Raw genomic sequence first — 25,669 nt, forward strand, 5'->3', positions numbered from 1 at the left:
TTCATCAAAAAGATCTTCATTTCTTTTCCGAAGATGAACGAAAGTCTTACGGGTTTGGAACGACATGAGGGTGAGTAAATGATGATTTCTGAACTATCCCTTTAACCTACCCATACCAATAAACATGTCCATAACCATACCTGTATCCCACCTCAATAGCAGCACAAGTGTTTTGCAACACAGCATCAACACAATAAGTACATTGTAACTAAAAATTATTTGTAACACTTTCTTTGTCAGTGTCTGTTACACATTACATGTACTTACTGCAGTAAAACAGTAAATTATGCATAATTACAAGCAACTAACCCTAAACCAAACCCTAATCTTAACCCTATACATGTAGTTAATTATTATTATGCAGCACTTAATTTTATAATTACACATAAAATGAACAAACCCAGCAGTTGGGTTAAATGTTTGCCCAACCTGCTGGGTAATTTTATTTAATCCAACTATTGTTTAAAAATGACAATATGGCTGACTTAAAATGAACCCAAAATATGTTGGAAATGAAAAATCAGACACATAATTACTAGAGGCAACAATAATAATCAAAAGGTTAACATTTATTAATAAGCAATTTAATAAGTGGTTATTGTTTAATTATTATTCATTAAACTTATTTACTAAACATTAATAAAATTTATTTCCAACATACTTTGGGTTCATTTAAGCAATCAATACAGTCATTTTTAAACAATAGAGGAGTTAAATAAAACTACCCAGCACATTTAACCCAACTGCTGGGGTAAAAAAAACCCTATTCGCTGAGTTTGTCCCTTTTCAACCCAACTTGGGGTTGTTTTTAACTCAGCATTTTTTAGAGTTCACTGTAACAAGAATAGCCTACCTTAAAATGAAGTGTAACCCAATTATTATTTTGATGCAGGTACATAGTAGTAGTTAAAGACACCTAATATAAATTGTGACTAAAATAGAAAGCAGAAAACAGATCAAAATCTGACAGGATGTGCCAATTCGCACACTGAGGTTTTCAGCAAATACATAAAACTGATGCAAATTTGCTTGTAAAAACATAAGCAGAGAGTCCTGTCAACAGCAGCTGCATTCAACATGCAATTGCAAGTGTGCGTGCAAACTGCTTAAACGACTCAAGAGCGTCCAACACACCTGAGGATGGAGAAAAAGATGCTATGACATAAAAAAATAAAATATCAGAGTTAACAGGCTTACCTTCCATCTGACCTAAGAGCCCAGCAGCCTGAGATCCTGGCTCCTGAATACGCTGGGAGTGTGTTCATGATGGGCGGACAGAGACAGAAGATGAGATGAGAGCTCCAGAGAAAGATCAGCGCTAATATAACCGCTGGGACGTACACATGCACGAGCGCTCAGAGCGCCTGCCCTCTGGCAAGCCGAGCAGAGCGAAAAAACGAAAGTGAAGTAGAGGGGAGGAAAACAAAACTGTGCTTTCTACGTCTGTTTTGTTTTACCAGTCAGTAGCATTAGTGGGCTGGGACCATTCAAGACAAACCTTTCAGTCTTTCTCTCGCCCCAACATGCTACTACAAACCCTGCCAACAAACGTAAGAGGATAACCTATCCCGCAGATTATGTTTGGCGGGTGGTATTAATAGCAGCAGGTTGGAAACACGCAGAGCACACACCCCCCTCCGCTGGCCTCTTACGGGCCGGCTCATCTGTCTGTGACACTCACACAGGCTGTTACTGACTACTGACATACGGATGACGAAAGAGCGCGAGGCAGAGCAGCGATTTTGAATCGTGTCCTTAGGCTCGGAACATAAACAAATCAGGTTGCCCAGTGAAGCGGGGAGCGGTGGAGGCGAGATGCAGGTCTGTGCGCTCTCTTCATTACTCCCAAAGGCTCTGTGATCGCCTTATCAACCAGCCCGTCCTCTGGGGCGTCTCTCCACCTGCACCCCCCCTCCCGGGACACCCCTCACAAACATCATGATGAAACTCGCTCACACTATCACAGCCCGAACTGGCCGTAATGTAATAGTATATTCACAAAAATACATTCAACTAATAAACGTAACTGTGTAAGAGATCTTAATAGTCAGCATCTAAACTGAATGAAACTGATTAGATGTTTAAGTTTAGTATTTTAAGAATTGATTATTATAATATAATACAGAAAGTTGAACATATACAAACTTTGATGGAGATATAATTAATTTTGAAGTTTTATTAAGTGTTAACACTGAGATCATGTGGTTTTTATAATCAATTAACACTGCTTTCGTCATTTTTACAAGATGGACAAAATTTGTCACCAAAAAAAGTCATTCGGTTTAACCAAAATTTCGGTTTTACCGAATCACACTTTTGGTTATACCGAATGACGATATTTTCAAATAATGCTAACAGGCTGATATCTAGCTAGCTAGCAAAAGGACAATCAAACATTTTATTTTTAGTACAAGTTTTTAAAATATTACAACATTTTCCAAGTTTTATAGTGGTTGCACCGAATGACCTGATATTTCGGGACATGCGTTTGAGCAAGTGAAAACATGAATTTTTCAAATAGTTAAAAGAGAGTTAGTTACTTTGCTTTCATGACCATGTGGTCCTTTGCAGGTGTCTGAATGATGTCACATCCTGTCACATGATATTGACCGCATGACTTGATCTAAAATGGTCCCTTTATATTGGTTACTCCGAATGACATCAGTGAAATTCATTTTTCTGGACATTCTCTCTCATAACGAAGCAACGACTTCTACACATAATTTTAATACCGTTTTGCACTATGTTGATATATGATGTAATAAAATCATGCCAGAATAAAAAATATATACATTTATTACATTTTTAGATATTTTAATCACAAATGAAATGGCTGTATTGTCCTTTGGACGGTTAAACCGAATGACCTTTTGACACTTCAAAATCTTTAAAATACCTTTATATGTAGCAAAATATAATTAAAACCTTTTGGATTCAATAAAAGAGATCTAGTTGTGCTACCTTACATACTTTGGATGTCATATCTTTGTTTTTTATTATTATTAAATGATACCCGTCACGTCATGGACCCATATACATATATTGTATTATATACATATATTGTATTTTATATATATATATATATATATATATATATATATATATATATATATATATATATATACAGTACAGTCCAAAAGTTTGGAACCACTAAGATTTTTAATGTTTTTAAAAGAAGTTTCATCTGCTCACCAAGGCTACATTTATTTAATTAAAAATACAGTAAAAACAGTAATATTGTGAAATATTATTACAATTTAAAATAACTGTTTTCTATTTGAATATATTTGACAAAGTAATTTATTCCTGTGATGCAAAGCTGAATTTTCAGCATCATTACTCCAGTCTTCAGTGTCACATGATCCTTCAGAAATCATTCTAATATGCTGATCTGCTGCTCAAGAAACATTTAATGTGTACAATTGTACAAAATATTTGTGTACAATATTTTTTTTCAGGATTATTTGATGAATAAAGTTCAAAAGAACAGTGTTTATCTGAAATCTAATTTTTTGTAACATTATAAATGTCTTTACTGACACTTTTGATTGATTTAATGCATCCTTGCTGAATAAAAGTATTCATTTCTTTTAATTTCTTTTCAAAAAAATAAAAATAAAAATTCTTACTGACCCCAAACGGTAGTGTATAATGCTACAGAAGCTTTGTATTTCAGATAAATGCTGTTCTTTTGAACTTTCTATTCATCAAGGAATCCTGAAAAAAAAAGTACACAACTGTTTTCATCATTGAAAATAATCATAAATGTTTATTGAGCAGCAAATCAGCATATTAGAATGATTTCTGAAGGATCATGTGACACTGAAGACTGGAGTAATGATGCTGAAAATTCAGCTTTGCATCACAGGAATAAATTACTTTGTCAAATATATTCAAATAGAAAACAGTTATTTTAAATTGTAATAATATTTCACAATATTACTGTTTTTACTGTATTTTTAATTAAATAAATGTAGCCTTGGTGAGCAGATGAAACTTCTTTTAAAAACATTAAAAATCTTAGTGGTTCCAAACTTTTGGACTGTACTGTATATATATATATATATATATATAGTGCATTTATTTGATCAAAATTACAGTAAAAACATAAATATTGTGAAATATTATTACAATTCAAGATAACTGTTTTTAATTGGAATATATTTTTAAATTTTAAATTTTTAGCATCATTACTCGTCTTCAGTGTCACATGATCCTTCAGAAATCATTCTGATATGCTGATTTGATGCTCAAGAAACATTTAGTATTATTATTATTTATTATCAATCATTGTGGAAAACAGTTGTGTTGATTCTTAATATTTGTGGAAACCAGAACACTTTTTTTCCCCAGGATACTTTGATGAATAGAAAGTTCAAAAGAACAGCATTTATCTGAAATAGAAATATTTAGCAACATTATGAATGTCTTTACTGTCACTTTTGATCACTTTAATGCATCCATGCTAAATATAAAACTATTAATTTCTTTAAAAACAAAAGAGAGCTTTTGAAAGGTAGTGTAAATACTTATAGTAACCTAAAAGAAGTAGATTCAAACCCCAAAAGAGGTGACCCAGAATAAGGATGCAGTTGAGCACCTACTGCATGATCCTAAACACAGAACATTCCCAACAGCAGCTGACTATGTGTGAAAACAGTCACGTGACCCGTGCTCGTAGTGATGTCAGAGTTGTATCAGCGCGCCCTCTCGCGGCGGTCTGCGGCTCAACACCAACACGAGGAGATAACTAGATAAGCTTGGTAAATATAAACAATAATAATAATACAGTTCCAGTGCGCATAATATAGTGTAAACTACTACAAATTGTTACGTTACTTTATAACTTATTGTATCTATTATTAGTTCAAAATACCATTCAACCACGTGTAACCACTACAGGTGTCGTTCACAATGTTGTTCAGTAATTAAAAGTAGTTTAATTACATGTAATAACCAGTGTGGCTGAAAAACGGTCCAAAGAAATAACGGTGGTGATACTGTATGCTGACAGATTTGAGTCACAGCAGAAACTACTAGATCATCACAGCATGTGCTTCAGTGTCATACACCTAACGTTACTCACAACATACTGAAGAACCAGACAACATATTCACAAAAATAGTCAAGGACTGAAACAAAACATGGTTACAATTCTTTAACTATGTGCTTATAGAGAGAGAGGCGAGTCTCCACACATCTAGTTAGTTTATAAGGCGTTTATAAATATTACCAGACGCATATGGTCAAAGTGTGTTGCAGAGTCCCAAAAACACGCGAGACGCACCGCTGACTCCCACCACGCACGCGACACTCACTGTGTGCTCGAGCGCTCTAATTTCCATAAAATGTGTACTTCACACTCATATTAAGAACACAGAGAATTTCATAACTAAGCGGTTAGGCGGTTAAGCTCTTAAAACGTACCTTGTGCACCGCATAGATGATTTTTCTCCGCACTCCATCGCTGAGACCCTTCCGTCTCCGCACACGGCAGACATTGTTAGTTTCTGACAATCAGCTGTTGCGACTTTGGCCTCAACTAATGCTGCAGGGATATGTAGTTTTATGATTCATATGGTCGCGTATGTCTTCAGCGAAGCGGAACTACAAATCCCAGAATGTAAATTGTAACGTATATTTTTTTAAGTACTGTACAAGTTTAGGTCATTGTAGCGTTTGCTGTACTGAATTTAATTTATGCTAATTTTACACAAAAAAAAAAAAAACACATCACAATGGGAAAACATCTTAAAGGATGAGTCTACTTTTAAATAAACTTTTCCTTATAATTTACTCACCTCCTCACCATCCAAGATGTTCATGTCTTTCTTTCTTCAGTCGAAAATAATGAAGGTTTTTGATGAAAACATTCCAGGATTTTTCTCCTTATAGTGGACTTAAATGGACTCCAGACGGTTGAAGGTCAAAATTACAGTTTCAGTGCAGTTTCAAAGGGCTTTAAACAATACCAACCAGACGAGGAATAAGGGTCTTACCTAGAGAAACCATCAGTCATTTTTGAAAAAAAATACAACTGTATATGCTTTATAAACACAAAATATCGCCTTGAACGTGCTTCCGCTTTCTATATTCTTCAAAACGCTTACGCTGAATGTCCTACGCCTTCCTTATTCTACTTACGGAAAAAAACTAAACTGCCGCCACGTTCGTTCCTTAAGTAGAATAGGAATAATCCTAGAATAGTAGAAAAATCCTGAAATGTTTTCATCAAAAACCTTAATTTCTTTTCGACCGAAGAAAGAAAGACATGAACATCTTGGATGACATGGGGGTGAGTAAATATCAGCAAAATTTTATTTAAAAGTGGACTAAACCTTTAAATAGCTGAATTTTCTTTAAGCAAGATTCATAATACATTCGTTTTTTATATATTTTATTGATGTATATATTTTTCAGTTAATTAATTGATATATATGTTATTTTTTTTATATTTTAAACATACATTACCGTTCAGTCAGTAACATTTTTAAATAAATGAATATTTTTATTCAGCAACAACACATTAAATTGATCAAAAGTGACAGTAAAACTTAGGTAACAAAAATATATATGCTACACATACATAACTGTGTGTAAAGATCCTTAATAGTCATCAACTGTGTGTAAAGATCCTTAATAGTCATCTAAACTGAAACAATGTCCTAATAATTTAGATCATGTTTTAATATTATAGTAGTAATTTAATAATTGATTATAATAGCATACATGAATTGAACAGAGAACATTTGACAAACCTATTAGAAGCCACAAAAAAGACGAGGACAGTAGTTATACATGAATAAACTGTCACAAATCCTAAAAAAAACCCGTATTAAATAGGTTATATTTTACTATATATATATATATATATATATATATATATATATATATATATATATATATATATATATAATCAGTTGATATATATTTTATTCTTTTTATTTTCAAGATTTTTTTTTTTTTTTTTTTTTTTAAAGAAATTAATACTCTAATTCAGGAAGTCGATCAAAAGTGACAGTAAAGACATTCACAATGTTTCAAAATATTCCTATTTTAAAAAAGTTCTATTTCTCAACTTTCTAACTTTTAAATATTATAATATTTTTTTTTATTTTTTAAATGATATTTTATAATATTTATATTTTTTCCCTATTGATTTAAGGGTGACATGACATTTCATCCAAACATAAGGAAACAATTCAGCCAGTCAAAACTTTCTCAACATTTTATTAATTATTTGAGGGGTATTAATGCACAGTTAATACACCAGGGGAAAAAGAGAGAGAATAATAGTTTAGATTCAGAACTCTTGCCAACCTAGTTAAAAACTTTAAAGGAATAAAGGATCATTTTGTCCATCACTTGATAAGTATTAATAGATTGAACAGTTTCTAGAGTATCTGAATAAAATGTACTCTTTTGTCATTTTGTACCTCAGACCAGGGCCGTCGGGATGTGCCCCATCCACCGGAACCACGGGACACGGCGGCCCTGCTCCGAATCACTTCAAATCGATCACAATGACTTTTGTTTGTAAACTTCTTTGAGGATGTTCTCCGTCAGAACACGGATGGGTCAAATTCGAACTTCTGAAATCCTCATTTCACACAAAAGTTGAAGTAATGAAAAGAATGATTTTTAAAAACTGGTAGGGGGCTCCACTTTCTACAGACCCCCTTAGTACAAAATTCCACAGCACACAATCAAATTCACCAAAATCTCTACCGACACTCCATATTCAAGCCTATTTCATGGGATTACAAGTGCACTAGATACAGAAATACACACCTACACGCATTCATGCTCGCACGCACGCACGCACACACGCACGCTCGCACGCACGCACGCACACACTGTGTATAGCGTTTTTGACAAAAGGACATTTTCAACATGTACTTCGACCTGTATAGAAAAGCGCAGGATCATATTCAAATAGTTTAAAGCAACTATGTCACAAAGAAAGAAGCAAACAAGCAAAAGAAAGTGAATACAGTTCGCACCAAGCTTTGGAAATCATATTTAACGTTGCAGTAGTGCTTTCGACTGCAAGATATTGCTGTAATTTTCGAAATAAATCTGTTGCAATGTCATGATCGTACAACGTCTGCATATGTGTACGCCACATAATCTAGGAAGACGGGTAATTGAAGCCACGCACGATATTCCTAGCAGAAACTACACGTCCATCTTCAGTGTCATTTAACATGAGATCGAGCAATATCACGTGACAACTAAACTTCCATTGAGAAAGATACATTCTACTGGGAGAAACTCAAAGCACATTGCTTGTCTTTGTTAAAGTAGTTGCTTTTATGGACCAAAGATGGCAACATTACACCGGCTCTGTGACGGTATAAAGACAACATAATCAGAAATGTCATGGAGCAACATTGAACTCCTACCTCAGTTTTAACCCGCAACATGCTTGAGACTTATGTTGCCTTGACCTCTACTGAAATGTTCTCTAAAGAGGACAAGAACCCTTTGTGAGGAGAATCTTACTAAACCTGTGAAGAACATGCCAAAATTGTATGTTATCACAAGCTCAAATGAAATAAATTATATTTTGGCTTAAAGGGGTCATGAGATGCAAGTTTCATAGATTAAGACATCCTCAACTTAAACAAAGTACTTAATCAACCTCAAAAATGGCTCGTTTTGATGTTGAGGGATCTGTGATGTCACATGGTCAAATACATTTGCATATGCCTGCCTCTAGAGCAAGACATCGACGAATAGTTATACGTCATCGCGCCATAGGCTCCGCCCACTGGCATTCAGCCACTTAACGGCTGACATTTGCCTACACTGGATGTGAGTGTCACGTCAAAAGCAAATAGCACCCATTATAATCACTGTCACTGTCTACACTAGATACAGTATACAGACGTGCATTCAATTTCCGCCGTACTCCATGCGCTTGAGTCTGTCGACAACAGGACAAATGGAAGAGTGAAAGAACCTTTGCTTTTTTGACGCGTCCAGTTTAAACAGCACGTTTGCGCCTCTTTACAGACTACAGAAGGATCCCAGCGTCGGAAATAAGTGGATGGTTTATATTATTTTATGTTTGTTCGGAGCATTTTGTTTTGTAAAGGAGGCACAGTGTAATGGAGAGTTCGCAAAGAAACTTCTGTTGACAGATGAAGCCAACAGTGTTGGATCAGTATGATGCTTTGTCTTTAAATAACGGTTTTATATGGATAATGTTTTCTAAACACTTACTCACGTTCAATAGCGAGTGGTTGTTGATACCGTTTCCTATGCAATGACGTTAGCCAATCATAACAGTTGGCATTTACTGACGAGCCTTAAAAACAGATAATTTCAGACAGTGCCAGAATGAAGGTTGAAAATAATAGTTTCTCCACATATATATGTGTTTTGTTTTTGTTCAAAAACCCTTTAAACTCTAAAAAATGCTGGGTTAAAAACAACCCAAGTTGGGTTGAAAATGGACAAACCCAGCAGTTGGGTTAAATGTTTGTTTTATTTAACCCAACTATTGTTTAAAAATGACTCTATGGTTGGCTTAAAATGAACCCAAAACAGATTGGAAGTGAAACATCAGACACATAATTACTAGAGGCAACAATAATAATCGAAAGGTGAACATTTATTAATAAGCAATTTAATAAGTGTTTATTGTTTAATTATTAATTAAAATGATTAATAAATGTTCATTTACTAAACATATTCATACATGTTAATTTTGAACATACTTTGGGTTCATTTTAAGCAAGCAATACAGTCATTTTCAAATAATAGTTGAGTTAAATAAAACTACACAGCAAGTTGGGTAAACATTTAACCCAATCGCTGGGTTTGTCCATTTTCAACCCAACTTGTGTTGTTTTTAACCCAGAAAAATCCATGTCATGACCCCTTTAAAGAAACGTATGCATATGTACAGTATCCAGACATTTATATATATATATATATATATATATATATGGATGTTCTTCAAAGGTTTTGTGAGATTCCCCATTAATCTTTTCTCAGACCAAATGAAAGACCATTTTTACAGTGCAACAGGGGGATTTCAGTGTGACGGAAGCCACAGAAGATTTTTATTTGCCATTTAATGCTTGACGCTTCGTTTCTGATGCAGGACAGGTAAAATGAGATCTGCTACAGTATTTCATGTCATAAACGTGGGACTCGATGGCAAGTTTGACTAACTGGTTCACAATTTCATGCGCAACATTCCTTAAGGTAGATTGGCTACTAGCACCTTTTGCCTAAAACCACGACAAACCGACCCTAGTTTTCTCAAGCAACTATGAGATTAAGATCACATTTACAAGTATTAGTATAAAATAAATGTATGCAACCTTGAGCTTATTCTTTTTTCTCATTAGATAAATATATTTTTAATAATTTATCCTTTTTTTCTGTTTGTGACCTGTATGTTAATAATTTTATGGCAATTCTTTTTCATGATTTCAAGTACCTCAGTTAGAATTATTAGGGTTTTGGAATACATAATTTCTGTTGCAAATGATATATTTTTTTTTCAATCTATAATCTTTTATACAAACTGAGGAAGAATAAAAAGACACACTGCTTCCATTAGTCACCTTCGAGGGGACTGTTATGGCTTCAATCATAATTTTAATTTCATATCTGACATAGATTTGTTTTCTAAATTGGGAAACGGAGGACGGGCTTCCTTTGCACGTATCACACGGATCACACGGCAGGCGTCCGGGGTGGCCCGTCTGCGATCAGTTTCTCGAACTCTCGTGGATTTACGTAAAGGAAACTGATCTGAGATCTCACAACACAGAGCCACTCATTTAAGGTTGGGAGAATGGAAGCCTAACAGTGCCTGCAAAGTGCAAGATAAGGAGGGAGGGGGAGGAGGGGTTAAAGTGCAATACGAGCATTTTTCTCAAACAGGCCTTAATCAGAAAGTTGGGAATCAGTATGTGCAGGACCATTCAGATGTTCAGTTTGTTTTTGGACAGACGCTCTGATTCGGAAACGTTCAGATATAAAGCCTACCATTCTGATTGTGCTCTTCGATGCTTTACACAACATGCTTGTGCACCCAAAACACTCTCACTATTGCATACAGTCACTGAGGTCCTTAAGTGCATTCCACACACATTGCTTGTATTCCTATCAAAAGTTAATGGCTAAATCTCGCAAAAACATGCCCATTTCACCTGAAAATCAAACAGAACTGATATTTTGCAGAAATAAAACAGTCTAATTTGATTGACAAGATTGTTTGCATTGTTACATTATTCTCACATTTTCCTGCCAAATTCTCATTACCGTAATGCAAAAGAATCATTATCATTACTGTAATTTTTAAATTATGTTAGGCATTACAACAAATACTACTATAATTCATAAATACACATTAATTTAATATATCACATGAGTAACGAGTGCAATATCACACAAGTGCAGTTTTTGTCCCGAACAGCACGAGTGCAAATGTGATGGGGTTTTTTTATACAACAGTTTAATAAATAAGAAGTTAATATTGTGTTATATTTTAGACACAAAGTATTATTTGCTGTATTTATGTCCTTTTGTTTTCTCAGTATTTTTGCTGCTGTTCTAGTTTTGTATTTTGTTGTTATCAATTTAAAAAAAAAAAAAAAAAAAAAAAATTGTCTGCTTCTGCTCAAATTTGCCAATGGAAATATTACCTATAAAGCCACAGTAGAACTGTTGTGCGTCTCCAAGCAACACACAGCGGTGCTTCGTTTCTGAATGAATCCACGATTTGAACGAATTGTTCGGGTGAACCAATGATTCAATGGCCCATTCATAAAGAGAGACATTTACAAATCGAATGAATGAATGACTCAATTTAGACATCTTTCATTTAGACATTTACTGCCACCTACTAGCAGTTTTAGTTTCTTATTTAGTGTATCATTTAATTAAAAAAAGTGGCCATTTTAAATCAAAATGTATTTTTTCTAAAGCTACTTTTTGTAATGTTTATTTGATGCTTTTCTCATTTAACACAATAATGACTTTAAATGATCTTTTGGGGGTGATTTCTCAGCTACATTTAATGTGTGATTAATTAGATTAATCACCATGTCCTGTAATTAATTAGATTAAAAATTTTAATCACTTGACAGCCCCAATAAATACATAACATTTTAAATAAAAACCTTTTTGCATGACGGTAATGAGATTTGGGATGTAAAATGTGCTTAACTGTCATAAAATAATTATATAAAAGGAATGAAAACTCTTTTTGCATGACGGTAATGAGATTCGGGATGTAAAATGTGCTTAACTGTCATAAAATAATTTTATAACAGAAATGAAAACCCTTTTTGCATGACGGTAATGAGATTCGGGATGTAAAATGTGCTTAACTGTCATAAAATAATTATATAAAAGGAATGAAAACTCTTTTTGCATGACGGTAATGAGATTCGGGATGTAAAATGTGCTTAACTGTCATAAAATAATTATATAACAGAAATGAAAACCCTTTTTGCATGACGGTAATGAGATCTGGGATGTAAAATGTGCTTAACTGTCATAAAATAATAATATAACAGAAATGAAAACCCTTTTTGCATGACGGTAATGAGATCTGGGATGCAAAATGTGCTTAACTGTCAAAAATAATTATATAACAAGAATGAAAACCTTTTTGCATGACAGTAATGAGATCTAGGATGTAAAATGTACTTATCTATCATAAAAATAATTATATAACAGGAATGAAAACTTTTTTGCATGACGGTCATGAGATCTAGCATGTAAAATGTACTTAACTGTCATAAAAATAATGTTGCAATAGAAATAAAAATTAATAGTCCTAAAAAAGCTTAATTTCCTTTTAGTGAAATATAATTTTTTTCTTTGCTTTGATTTTGAGGTGAAATTATTCTTGACAGGTTTTGTGAGATTCGGCCAAATTTCCGGGTTTTTTTTTTTTTTTTTTTTTCTTTTTTTTCTCTACTCGACCACTTTCATTTTCATTGGAGCCAGTTTGAGTCTAAGGGGCCGTTCACACAGAAAGCGTTTTTGCATTCCACTGCGTTTCCCCATTGTTTTTCTATGTAAACATGCGCTAAATGGATGTGTTTGACCATTGAACGCGCATTCCATCTTTTGCAGCGTCTAAACGCATCTATAGAACTTCCACTGCCCCTTGTCTTACGATTTTAAATGCAAAAACGGCCCCTCAAGTTTAAGCAAGGACTGTTGACATCACAGATGTCAATGGGCATTCCTGTGCTTTGAAGGATTCAATTTGTCCTGCATTCATTTATTAGGCAGCGCATGCCTGCTGCAAACGTTCTATTTTGCTATTGATTTGAATTTCTCTAATCGTCTGCACTGTATATTCCTTCAAAGTTAAGCACCACAAGCTCTTATTCCCATAAAAACAATCGAACAAAATGAAAGCACACAGCTCTACCAATTTTCGAAGCATTTAAAGGTTTTAACAAAGACCTCCGGGTCAACTGCAGCAAACTACAAACTACTGCAAACAGCCCAAAGGGATGCGGGATAAGGAGTTACACAAGGCTACGGGCTTAGACCCCTCACGATTCTGAGCAAGAGACAGGACAAGAAACCACGAAAGCAACACTATTGCACAGTAGCACACTGTTACAACAGCCGTCAATCTAAATCCAACCCTTCCTTCAGCTGCCACTTACGAAATAAACCCAAACACATCTGAGGAAAAGCAAACTAAACAATGACCAACCTTTTTTTGCCGCACCTTGTTTGAAACTGATGGACGAAAATGAATTGCTTTGAATATATTCATATATAGATATAGATATTATATATACACAGCAGAGTATTACCGGGATAAAATGCAGTAAATTAGCTCATCATGCTAATTGAATGAGTTTGATATTCTTTTCAAAAAAATCATTCAAACACATTATGAAACCACCGGACATGTTGACGTACTGTAGCTACCCAAAAATTACGTAGAAATGTAACTTCTGCTCTAAAAAAAGATATCAACTGGGAGCTTAAATGTTATTGACCCCTTCAGAGTGAACAACTTATTAAAATAAACTATAAAAATGGAATGAAAAACCAACAGGAGTGATATATATCAGTATACACAAGCACACACATAATGTATATACTCAGCTTAAAAAACACAAAGATCAGTGTGAAATCAATACAAGAGCAAATCGTTGTTTTCTGCTGTTTTTCATCCCCTCGTTCTTCCGTTCATCTTTCTGAGCTCTTTCTTCCGTGTCTTTCTTCATTTCCGTGACCGAACTGAATAAAGTTTACCGGTGTAGTTCGGAAAGCATCCCTTCTGGTGCCGACATAGTGAAAGCCGTGTTACTCAGTGGTCGGCGCTTTCTTAGGTTTGGCTCGTTTCTTAATAGGGGGCGGTGTGTCTCTGGTTTGGGCTGGATTCCCACTGTCCACTGGGACAGAAGGTGTGGTTGGGGTGTTGGTGATGGGGTTGGGTGCAGGGGTTTGGGTTTCTGAGGCTGAGGCTACGACCTGGGGAGGGATCGGAGCTGGAGCAGGGCTGAAGCTCTTAGTCTCTGCTGGAAAGGAGGCTGTCACCAGGTGGTGCTCTTTGGGCTTTCGTCCTCTCTTCTTCCCAGGCACTACGTTTTTCATGTCCTTTCTGTAAGCCATTACTCTCTGGCTCTTTTCTCTTGTTGTTGGCCACCTCGTTGGTAGATGCCCGAAACCAATTCTGTGGCACACAGAGACACATCAAGTTCAAAGAGGAAAAGAGTCTAAATGCCTGTTAATGGATTTGCATGAATTTTCAGCAGTAGAACATTTTAGAAGGAAACTATTTACTAGCCATAAAATTTCACAAGGTGATTTGTGCATGGTACAACATTTTTAGACAATAACAAAGTTATCTTTGTGTACTAAACCTGAAACTAAAGATTGATTTAAAAGCATATATAGAAATATTTCTGTTATACCCAAAAGATATATAGTGCTACTCAAGTTTGCATCATCACAAAAATATTTTAACGATCAACGCTTAGCTCAATCACTTGCAAGCCAGAGGATGGTTGACTGACCGAAATGTTGCTCAATAAAATATTTATGTGATAATGCAAACTTGAGTAGTATGTGGGATTTATACATTTTCAATATTATATTTTTCAATATTTCTGTAATAAAATTATCTCTATATGATGGCAGAAATGTTGCTGTTATTAAAATAATAAATTCAACGTGGAGATGCCAATATAGCAGATAGATTAGAAGGTTAATTAAAAGATTGAACCGATTTTCTTCAAAATCTATTAAATGTTTAAAGATATATTTAAAAATAGAATATTTTTTAAAAGTTTGTTAAATTCAAATGCCTTGGATATATTAGATGTAAGTAATTCTGAAAATGTTCTTCTGATTATTTCTTAGCAGATTACTCAACTATAATTATAATTAATAATAATTATAATTAATTAATAATTAAACTATAACTATAATTATATATATATATATATATTAGGGATGTAACAGTACACAAACATAAAGGTTCAGTACATACATATTGAATATATAAGCTAATATAGTGTATATATTTAGTGAAATGCTCACCTCTAGAGCTCATTTTTCAAGTGAACTAACATGCTGTGGACAATAAATGACTTGCCTGAAGTAAATGTAATGCTACGCAAGACATTATTCTCAAGCTGTTTTATTGATGTCTTTCCGTGGTTGAAATACTGGTTGAGAGATTACACAAAAACATATCTATGCATAGACCATCTGTTCTTCTTCTGCACTTTTTCCTGTGTGGAGGTTAGCAAACAAAGTTGCATTACCGCGCACCGTCCCCTTCTGGATTGGAGTGTGGATTGCCTGTGACTGACTGTATTCGTCGTCTGACTGCACGCACCGAACCATGACGTCCGTACCGTACGGTTTGGGACAAATACATGTACCATTACACTCTTATATATATATATATATATATATATATATATATATATATATATATATATATATATACACACACACAGGTGCTGGTCATATAATTAGAATATCATCAAAAAGTTGATTTATTTCACTAATTCCATTCAAAAAGTGAAACTTGTATATTATATTCATTCATTACACACAGACTGATATATTTCAAATGTTTATTTCTTTTAATTTTGATGATTATAACTGACAACTAAGGAAAATCCCAAATTCAGTATCTCAGAAAATTAGAATATTGTGAAAAGGTTCAATATTGAAGACACCTGGTGCCACACTCTAATCAGCTAATTAACTCAAAACACCTGCAAAAGGCCTTTAAATGGTCTCTCAGTCTAGTTCTATAGGCTACACAATCATGGGGAAGACTGCTGACTTTGTCCAAAAGACGACCACTGACACCTTGCACAAAAGGTCATTGCAAAAGAGGCTGGCTGTTCACAGAGCTCTGTGTCCAAGCACATTAATAGAGAGGCGAAGGGAAGGAAAAGATGTGGTAGAAAAAAGTGTACAAGTAATAGGGATAACCGCACCCTGGAGAGGGTTGTGAAACAAAACCGATTAAAAAATGTGGGGGAGATTCACAAAGAGTGGACTGCAGCTGGAGTCAGTGCTTCAAGAACCACTACGCACAGACGTATGCAAGACATGGTATTTCAGCTGTCGCATTCCTTGTGTCAAGCCACTCTTGAACAACAGACAGCATCAGAAGTGTCTCGTCTGGGCTAAAGACAAAAAGGACTGGACTGCTGCTGAGTGGTCCAAAGTTATGTTCTCTGATGAAAGTAAATTTTGCATTTCCTTTGGAAATCAGGGTCCCAGAGTCTGGAGCAAGAGAGGAAAGGCACACAATTCATGTTGCTTGAGGTCCAGTGTAAAGTTTCCACAGTTAGTGATGGTTTGGGGTGCCATGTCATCTGCTGGTGTTGGTCCACTGTGTTTTCTGAGGTCCAAGGTCAACGCAGCCGTATACCAGGAAGTTTTAGAGCACTTCATGCTTCCTGCTGCTGACCAACTTTATGGAGATGCAGATTTCATTTTCCAACAGGACTTGGCACCTGCACACAGTGCCAAAGCTACCAGTACCTGGTTTAAGGACCATGGTATCCCTGTTCTTAATTGGCCAGCAAACTCACCTGACTTTAACCCCATAGAAAATCTATGGGGTTTTGTGAAGAGGAAGATGTGATATGCCAGACCTAACAATGCAGAAGAGCTGAAGGCCACTATTAGAACAACCTGGGCTCTCATAACACCTGAGTGCTAGTTGCTCAACTGTCTTAGGTCTTCTTTGTCACATCTTCCTCTTAATGATGCGCCAAATGTTTTCTATGGGTGAAAGATCTGGACTGCAGGCTGGCCATTTCAGTACCCGGATCCTTCTTCTACGCAGCCATGATGTTGTAATTGATGCAGTATGTGGTCTGGCATTGTCATGTTGGAAAATGCAATGTCTTCCCTGAAAGAGACAATGTCTGGATGGGAGCATATGTTGTTCTAGAACTTGGATATACCTTTCAGCATTGATGGTGCCTTTCCAGATGTGTAAGCTGCCCATGCCACACGCACTCATGCAACCCCATACCATCAGAGATGCAGGCTTCTGAACTTAGCGCTGATAACAACTTGAGTTGTCCTTGTCCTCTTTAGTCCGGATGACATGGCGTCCCAGTTTTCCAAAAAGAACTTCAAATTTTAATTCGTCTGACCACAGAACAGTTTTCCACTTTGCCACAGTCCATTTTAAATGAACCTTGGACCAGAGAAAATGCCTGCGCTTCTGGATCATGTTTAGATATGGCTTCTTTTTTGACCTAGTCAAGTCAAGTCAAGTCAAATTTATTTATATAGCGCTTTTTACAATTGGTAATTGTTTCAAAGCAGCTTTACATGTTAGAAGCACAGAAAAAAGAGAAGTGGTTATAAATAAGATGTACAAGCAAGCGTGGTAATATGTAACATATACAAGATGGTGCTACATTAAGCCAATGTCGGCTGACTCCCAGGGGTGGAAAAAACCCCCTAGGAGAAAAACCCAGCGTGCTAACACTGGGAAAAAAGTCCTAGGAGGGAAAAAACCCTTGGAAGATATATATATAATATATGTAAATGGATATGGAGATCAAAATCTGAATTATACATTTTTATTATAGAGATTAAAAATAGATTATATATAAATATATGTAAGCGGATACGGAGATTAAAAATCTGAATTATAGATGCAGCCAGAACTGGATCTGTAGGCCCATTGTCTCCTGGGCTACATTGTAGTCAGGTCCAGACACAGGTTCTCCATCTGATCTATAGAGTTTTAGCCGGCAACGGCGAATGGCACGGTGGATTGTGTTCACCGACAATGTTTTCTGGAAGTATTCCTGAGCCCATGTTGTGATTTCCATTACAGTAGCATTCCTGTATGTGATGCAGTGCCATCTAAGGGCCCGAAGATCACGGGCATCCAGTATGGTTTTCCGGCCTTGACCCTTACGCACAGAGATTGTTCCAGATTCTCTGAATATTTGGATGATATTATGCACTGTAGATGATGATAACTTCAAACTCTTTGCAATTTTTCTCTGAGAAACTCCTTTCTGATATTGCTCCACTATTTTTCGCCGCAGCATTGGGGGAATTGGTGATCCTCTGCCCATCTTGACTTCTGAGAGACACTGCCACTCTGAGAGGCTCTTTTTATACCCAATCATGTTGCCAATTGACCTAATAAGTTGCAAATTGGTCCTCCAGGTGTCCCTTTTTATGTACATTTAACTTTTCCGGCCTCTTATTGTTATCTGTCCCAACTTTTTTGGAATGTGCAGCTCTCATGAAATCCAAAATGAGCCAATATTTGGCATGACATTTCAAAATGTCTCACTTTCAACATTTGATATGTTATCTATATTCTATTGTGAATAAAATATAATTTTATGAGATTTGTAAATTATTGCATTCCTTTTTTATTCACAATTTGTACAGTGTCCCAACTTTTTTGGAATTGGGTTTGTACTTTTCATGTTCATACTTTTCAGTTGGCCAAGATTTCTAAAAATCCTTTCTTTGTATTGGTCTTAAGTAATATTATAATTTTCTGAGATACTGAATTTGGGATTTTCCTTAGTTGTCAGTTGTAATCATCAAAATTAAAAGAAATAAACATTTGAAATATATCAGTCTGTGTAATGAATGAATATAATATACAAGTTTCACTTTTCGAATGGAATTAGTGAAAAGAATCAACTTTTTGATGATATTCTAATATTGACCAGCACCTAATTATACACACACACACATGGTCAACATTTCACCATACTGCTCCTGCGGCACAAAATTGGGGACAAATTTGATATTTGGCTTTTATAAGTGGCTATATTCACAGACTTTTAAAAAATTACAAAGTAAATGTGTCAGTTTATTCTCTCAAGTATTAATCTGCCGCAGCTCGTTGAGAGCTGTGGTAGCAGATGAATTCAACTGAAACATTGTAGTTAAACTAATTCCTTATCACAGTGCTGAAATTACAGTACAAATGTAGAACTGAAAATAAATGTAGGCGTTTATTATTTGCATCAAATTTAAGCAAAGTAAAAAATTTTATGTAGGCCTATAATTAAAAATGTTAAATGTTAAAAATTTAAAAAATTAAATTTTCTTTTAATTTGTAGTAGATTCATTAACTGAAACATTAACATTGAAATAAATTAAACTAAATTATCGTAAAATTAAGACGTCAGGACTCGCTAACTGATGTTATTCAGCAGCATTTGTGTTTTTGCTTCTTTATTATGTTAAGAATGAAATACAGTAGTTTATGATCAGCATAATTTTCTTTAATTAGTAATGAAAATATTTCATTACTTTATGCTACATGAATTAGGCTTTGCACAGGGTCGTAGTGATACCCAGATGACAGTCTCGTGGACTACACTGCAAAACTTCGGAGACTTCTGCATCCAGTGATCAGAGTTCAAGTCCTGGCTTTGTTAGTTTATTATTTGTCACAAATAAAACGTTTGACAAATCGCACATTTATATTAATTTAATAACTTAAATATATACTGGAGAGAATACTAAACCATAAGGAGCGTTTATGTAATACAGCCTATTCCGCACTCAAGCACACACATAAAGCTTGCCACAAAGAACCGGCAAAAGTAATAACTATGAATGTGTCAAAAATAGCAAGGAGACATTTAAATTGTTTATTAATAAACTAGTGTTTTCTGTGTCAGTGTCAGCTGAAAAGATGAATTTGACGACACTGACTTGCCATCTCTGCAGTAGTGGATGCGCCTAAAGAGAAATGCACATTTCATACGGATTACATAATTAGAGAGTGCCCTATTTCTTTTCTTCTCTATTTCTTGTTTTGCTTAAAAAGTAGACATTTCAAGTTTTCTGTAGATATATTTCTCATGTCTGTGAGAGTTTCGGTTCATTTATGAGACTCCAGTTTATACGCAACCCAAGTGATCGCGCCGGCGCCTCCAATATCCTGATTATATTGTCTACTGTATTTGCTTCTTATTTATTAAATCCAGGCAATTTGTTGATGAAACATTGATTAAAAATAAGATAAAATTTATACAAAACAAAATTCACTTTAAAGAAAGGCTTTCTAAAAAACGAAAATTAAGTGGTCAAAATAATGTCTGACCCACTCCTTGTCTCACGACATATTTGCATCTTATGAATATGATGTATCCTATCTTACTTATGCTGTTCACTTTTCACAATCAACATATTTTAATATAAATCAACATATTTTAATATAAATAGTCTATAGTCTAGTCTATCCAATCCGTTCCTGACTACTCCACTCGCATTTGTTTCTATAGAATTGGCATGAACGTGTTCTTCAACAGTTAATTTTTAGATAATACAATTGACAATCATAACACTGCTCAAACATTCTAAAACTCTTTTTAGATTGAACACATAAATTGAAAATTTTTTATGAAAAACCATTAACTACATCACAATATTTATAACTTAACGAGATTTGGACACATTAAGAGATTTATCCTGAAAGGAGCTTTGCCTGCTCCTTTAAAAAGGTTAAAAAAAGGATCATCAAGCTGGCTCTCCGACACTCTCCATATGAAAGAGCACGACTTCACTCCTCTATTTTCCTGCACCGCCACGATGAAGCTACTGAACTGCCCTCCCAACCCCCCAGACTATCTGTTAGGAGAGGAGCGTCTCTGACTTCTAAAAACAGAGAACTCGCAATTCAGACTTAAAACGCTATTCTTTAGGCTAGCATTATTGAAGTGTTGATCATGAAGTTATTAAATCATTTAGGCTTCATGTCATAGTATTTCAGTCCTAAAAGTTTATTAACTAAATATTTTATTATTTCAATGATTGAAAAATTAAAACAGATGCTTTTGCTTGATCAGATGAAATGATTTAGCTACTTCGTTTTACTATGCCAGGTTTTTCCAAGCAAAAAGAAATAGTACAAACTTTAAACTCATGTTCTTGTCACAATTCATGAAAAAAAATTCAACTCAATATTAAATTCCAAAGGGATCCTTACAACCATGTTTTTAAAAACTTAAAAACTCTTTCTGTATAGGGAATATCATAATTTTTATATATATATATATATATATATATATATATATATATATATATATATATATATACACAGATGTAAATTCAGTCATACTGTTGGGTAATATTTGTTCCTTAATGTAAAATGGCTCTTCATTCGTCTCATTCTGCAATAGTAAAAATAATCAGCGTCATTGCACCTATTTTTTTGACTGACTGCGAGATATGATGGTCTTGTCGTGTATTTGTTGTTTATTACAGTGTTGTGCTGTGTTCAAATCATAATCACTGATCGCGCTGCTCCCCTGACGAATATCCTACTGTTGCCCATCGTAGGCTATTGTCATCTCTATTTTAAACTTTTTTTCTGTTCTATTCTGTTTAAAATTTACTTCTGTTAAATTGAACCAATTCTTGTTGTAATATTTAAAAAAGTTTTATTCTTTTTTCTGTTCTAAAAGTTTGTTCTATTTTGTTTTGTTTGTTAATTTTTTTTTTTTTTTTTTTTACATAATTTATCAGTAACTGGTGAACTTTGTATATGATCATTGTTTAAACAACATTAAAGGTGCCCTAGAATCAAAAATTGAATTTACCTTGGCATAGTTGAATAACAAGAGTTCAGTACATGGAAATGACATACAGTGAATCTCAAACACCATTGTTTCTTCCTTATATAAATCTCATTTGTTTAAAAGACCTCCGGAAAACAGGCGAATCTCAACATAACACCGACTGTTACGTAACAGTCGGGATCATTAATATGTACGCCCCCAATATTTGCATATGCCAGCCCATGTTCAAGGCATTACACAAGGGCAGCCAGTATAACGTCTGGATCTGTGCACAGCTGAATCATCAGACTAGGTCAAACACCATTGTAATTCTGACATGATCCATGATATCATGATATTTTTAGTGATATTTGTAAATTGTCTTTCTAAATGTTTCATTAGCATGTTGCTAATGTACTGTTAAATGTGGTTAAAGTTACCATCGTTTATTATTGTATTCACAGAGACAAGAGAGCCGTCGTTATTTTCATTTTTAAACACTTGCAGTCTGTATAATGCATAAACACAACTTCATTCTTTATAAATCTCTCCAACAGTGTGTAATGTTAGCTTTAGCCGTTAGTCACGGAGCACTATCAATCTCATTCAGAATCAAATGTAAACATCCATATAAATACTATACTCACATGATCCGAAGCATGCATGACGAACATTTTGTAAAGATCCATTTGAGGGTTATATTAGCTGTGTGAACTTTGTTTATGCACTGTTTTATAGTCGAGAGCTCGGGGGGGCAGGGAGCATGAGATTTAAAGGGGCCGCAGCCTGAAACGGTGAATAGTTAATTATGCTTCAAAATAGGCAGTTAAATTTTTTTTAAAAATCTATGGGGTATTTTGACCTGAAACTTCACAGACACCCACCTTAGACTTATATTACATCTTGTGAAAGAACGTTCTAGGGCACCTTTAACCATTGTTAACCAATTTCATTTCTTCATTTAATAATAAAATGATTAGGCCTAGTTTATAACTTTAACCTAGTATATATATATATACACACATTAATAATGTTTGTCTTTTGTAAGCTGCAGTGCATTTAAATTTAACTTGCTTCATAAATCTGAGAGGGCATGTGCCTCCTCGGTTTGACTATATAACAGTTCACTCTTCGTACAAATAATATTATGTGAACTGGTAAATTTGTATAGATTGTTTGTCTAAACGACGTTTTTTTTCCCCCTTACATAACATAAATGTTGCGTTTTTATTATTGTTGATTTATGACTTCAGCTCTAACGTTACTTGCATTTCAAAATGCAACAATTGCAGCTGTTTTGCAAAATGTCTCTTTGCACCACCTGGCGGTCATTTCGCAAACAACTTTGAAATGCAACTGGTTTATTTTTGCCACCGCGGTGGGTAACTCGGTGGTAATAGGCATTCTGGTTGACTACCATCTGTATATATATATATATATATATATATATATATTCAAAATTGTATTTAAACTTGAAAATATTATTACAATAAAAAAAATTTATTGCTTCAATGGAAGCATTGAAACATCACAGATGGTGTACTTTAATTTTTTTCTTGTTCATTCATATCGAACTTGATGTGAACATATCTTAACAGTACACATTTTGTTATACTAGAAGACTATGAAGGGCAAGTGCTCAGATTACCTTGCACTGAACATACAATATGAGTGAGTGTTTGGTTTACCTGAGAGTGTGTCTTGCTGATATGATACTTCACGCCGCTCTCAGAGTTAAACTCCTTCTGACAGAGCAAACATGTGTACTTCCCTACGTCGCCCCCTCCCTGTGTGGAGAACAATAACAGCAGTGAAGCTGATACAGTATCAGCAATGTCCGAGTCTAAAAGTATACACATTATATACAGTTGTAAAATTGATCTATAATTTATAGCTTTTACCTTGTTACAGCTTGCCAAGTGAGCTTTAAGTCCAGATACACTTGAGTAAATAGCCTCACAGTTCTGTTATGGAAATTAAGAGAAATTTAAAGAGAAGAACTGAACAATAAAAACAGCAATTTTCAAAAAAAAAAAAAAAAAAAAAAATCAGCATTTTCAAGAGCTCTTCAGTTTCTCAAGCACATCTATATCTACTGATATCATTCAAGGCAGCAGCTATTAAAGTAATTGTTAAATGAAAAACAAGACAATGTTCTTACGCAATTGGGGCAGCAGATAAATCCTTTTTCCTTCACCTCATTCTTCCAGGTCTCCACAGTTTCAGGGCTGAAGTTTGGGAGGCCTGGTCGTGTGTAGTTTAGCTAAAAAAACAGGGTAACACTTTACAATAAGGTTCATTAGTTAAACATTAGTTAATGTATTAACTAACATGAACTAACCATGAGCATTACATTTGTTACTGTATTTACTAATCTTCGTTAACGTTAGTTAATGAAAATACGGTTGTTCATTGTTTGGTTCATGTTAGTTCAAAGTCCATTAATTAATGTTAACAAGATTTTTATAATGTATTAGTAAATGTTGAAATTAACATTAACAAAGATTAATAAATGCTATAGAAGAGCAGTTCATTATTAGTTCATGTTAACTAATATAGTTAACTAATGTTAACTAATGAATCTTATTGTAAAGTGTTACCAAAAACAGATATGAAACAAAGTGTGTACAGGAAGTACAAAATAAGTAGACAAATGTGTATATGAGTAATTAACAAAATATACAAACACTACTAGTTAACTCATTTTTTAAGTAGCACAACATTTGCTTTTTGTGGCAACATGTAGTTGTACAGTGTGACAGTGTGATCTTGTCAGCAGCTGTTTCCAACCAAAGTTGCGAATTTAACTTGCGCACAAAATTGGAATGTCACATAAAACATTTGCAAATAAAGCAGTGTTTCCATCCCATGTGTTGAGAACAAACAAAATCTTCACTTCCTGGCAAATAGACACAAAATATCTGTAATAAAGATGGAAGTTTCTGCAACCAGGGAAGCCACCGTGGCTCTTTTTTCGTACATTATAAAATACTTGCGCCTTAGAGCTCAGAGACAAAATGCTGTCAATAAACACGGTCATATATATCTTTTGTTCGGATGCCTGGTGTTTGGGAATACAATCGTGCGAGTCGCTTCTGGGAGGTAATTATGCCAAATCATTTTGATGTCAGGCTTGACACTTCAAAATGACTAAAACAACATTTAAGAAGCTGTGCAATGAAATTGGTCTGCTGGTTATTCCAGTTATCCAATCGCATCCTCTGTTGTGGCAAAGTCACGTTAATTTTTTTTGTTGCGCATCGAGGGATTTAATCAGTAAATGTGTTTCCATCATAGTTTATGTGCATGTCGTCTTATCAGATAAAAAAAAAAAAAAAAAAATTTATGTGTGCATTTTTAATTTATGTTTTCCATCCAGTATTTTTTATGTTATAACCCAAAATTTGCATAAAAATAGGTTGGACGGAAACATAGCTACCTCTGATTCACTGATAAAATAAATATAAAATAATTATTAAATTTAAGTTTAATACTGTTTATCACTATATATTTTCATAATGTTTTTTTTATGAAATGACAAACTAATTGAGATCCTCATTGTTTGTGCCATATAAACTGCTAATTAACAGATCTCAGACTTTTAAAATAAATTACATCATTTGACA

At 34.5% G+C, this 25,669-nt stretch overlaps 2 protein-coding genes across 5 annotated transcripts in view; both read right to left on the reverse strand.

Annotated features, from left to right (window-relative positions):
- Positions 1-5,567, reverse strand: part of uckl1b (uridine-cytidine kinase 1-like 1b) — a 39,475-nt gene extending 33,908 nt beyond the window's left edge. For 2 of the 4 annotated variants that reach the window (XM_048177290.1, XM_048177291.1), the window contains exon 1: positions 5,428-5,567. In XM_048177290.1, coding sequence (XP_048033247.1) covers positions 5,428-5,501 — 74 coding nt within the window. In that variant the 5' untranslated portion in view covers positions 5,502-5,567. Of the gene's footprint in view, positions 1-1,197; positions 1,566-5,427 lie in introns of those variants that run through there. The other 2 variants (XM_048177292.1, XM_048177294.1) reach the window with 2 other exon arrangements.
- Positions 5,568-13,409: 7,842 nt separating this feature from the next.
- Positions 13,410-25,669, reverse strand: part of znf512b (zinc finger protein 512B) — a 92,170-nt gene continuing 79,910 nt past the window's right edge. Inside the window, 5 exon segments of the mRNA XM_048177202.1 lie at positions 13,410-14,607; positions 14,609-14,680; positions 23,732-23,830; positions 23,945-24,007; positions 24,205-24,306. Of these exon segments, the coding sequence (XP_048033159.1) occupies positions 14,311-14,607; positions 14,609-14,680; positions 23,732-23,830; positions 23,945-24,007; positions 24,205-24,306 (633 nt within the window). The 3' untranslated portion in view covers positions 13,410-14,310.

The sequence above is a fragment of the Megalobrama amblycephala genome, linkage group LG24, assembly GCF_018812025.1.
Source record: "Megalobrama amblycephala isolate DHTTF-2021 linkage group LG24, ASM1881202v1, whole genome shotgun sequence".
Classification (NCBI taxonomy): domain Eukaryota; kingdom Metazoa; phylum Chordata; class Actinopteri; order Cypriniformes; family Xenocyprididae; genus Megalobrama; species Megalobrama amblycephala.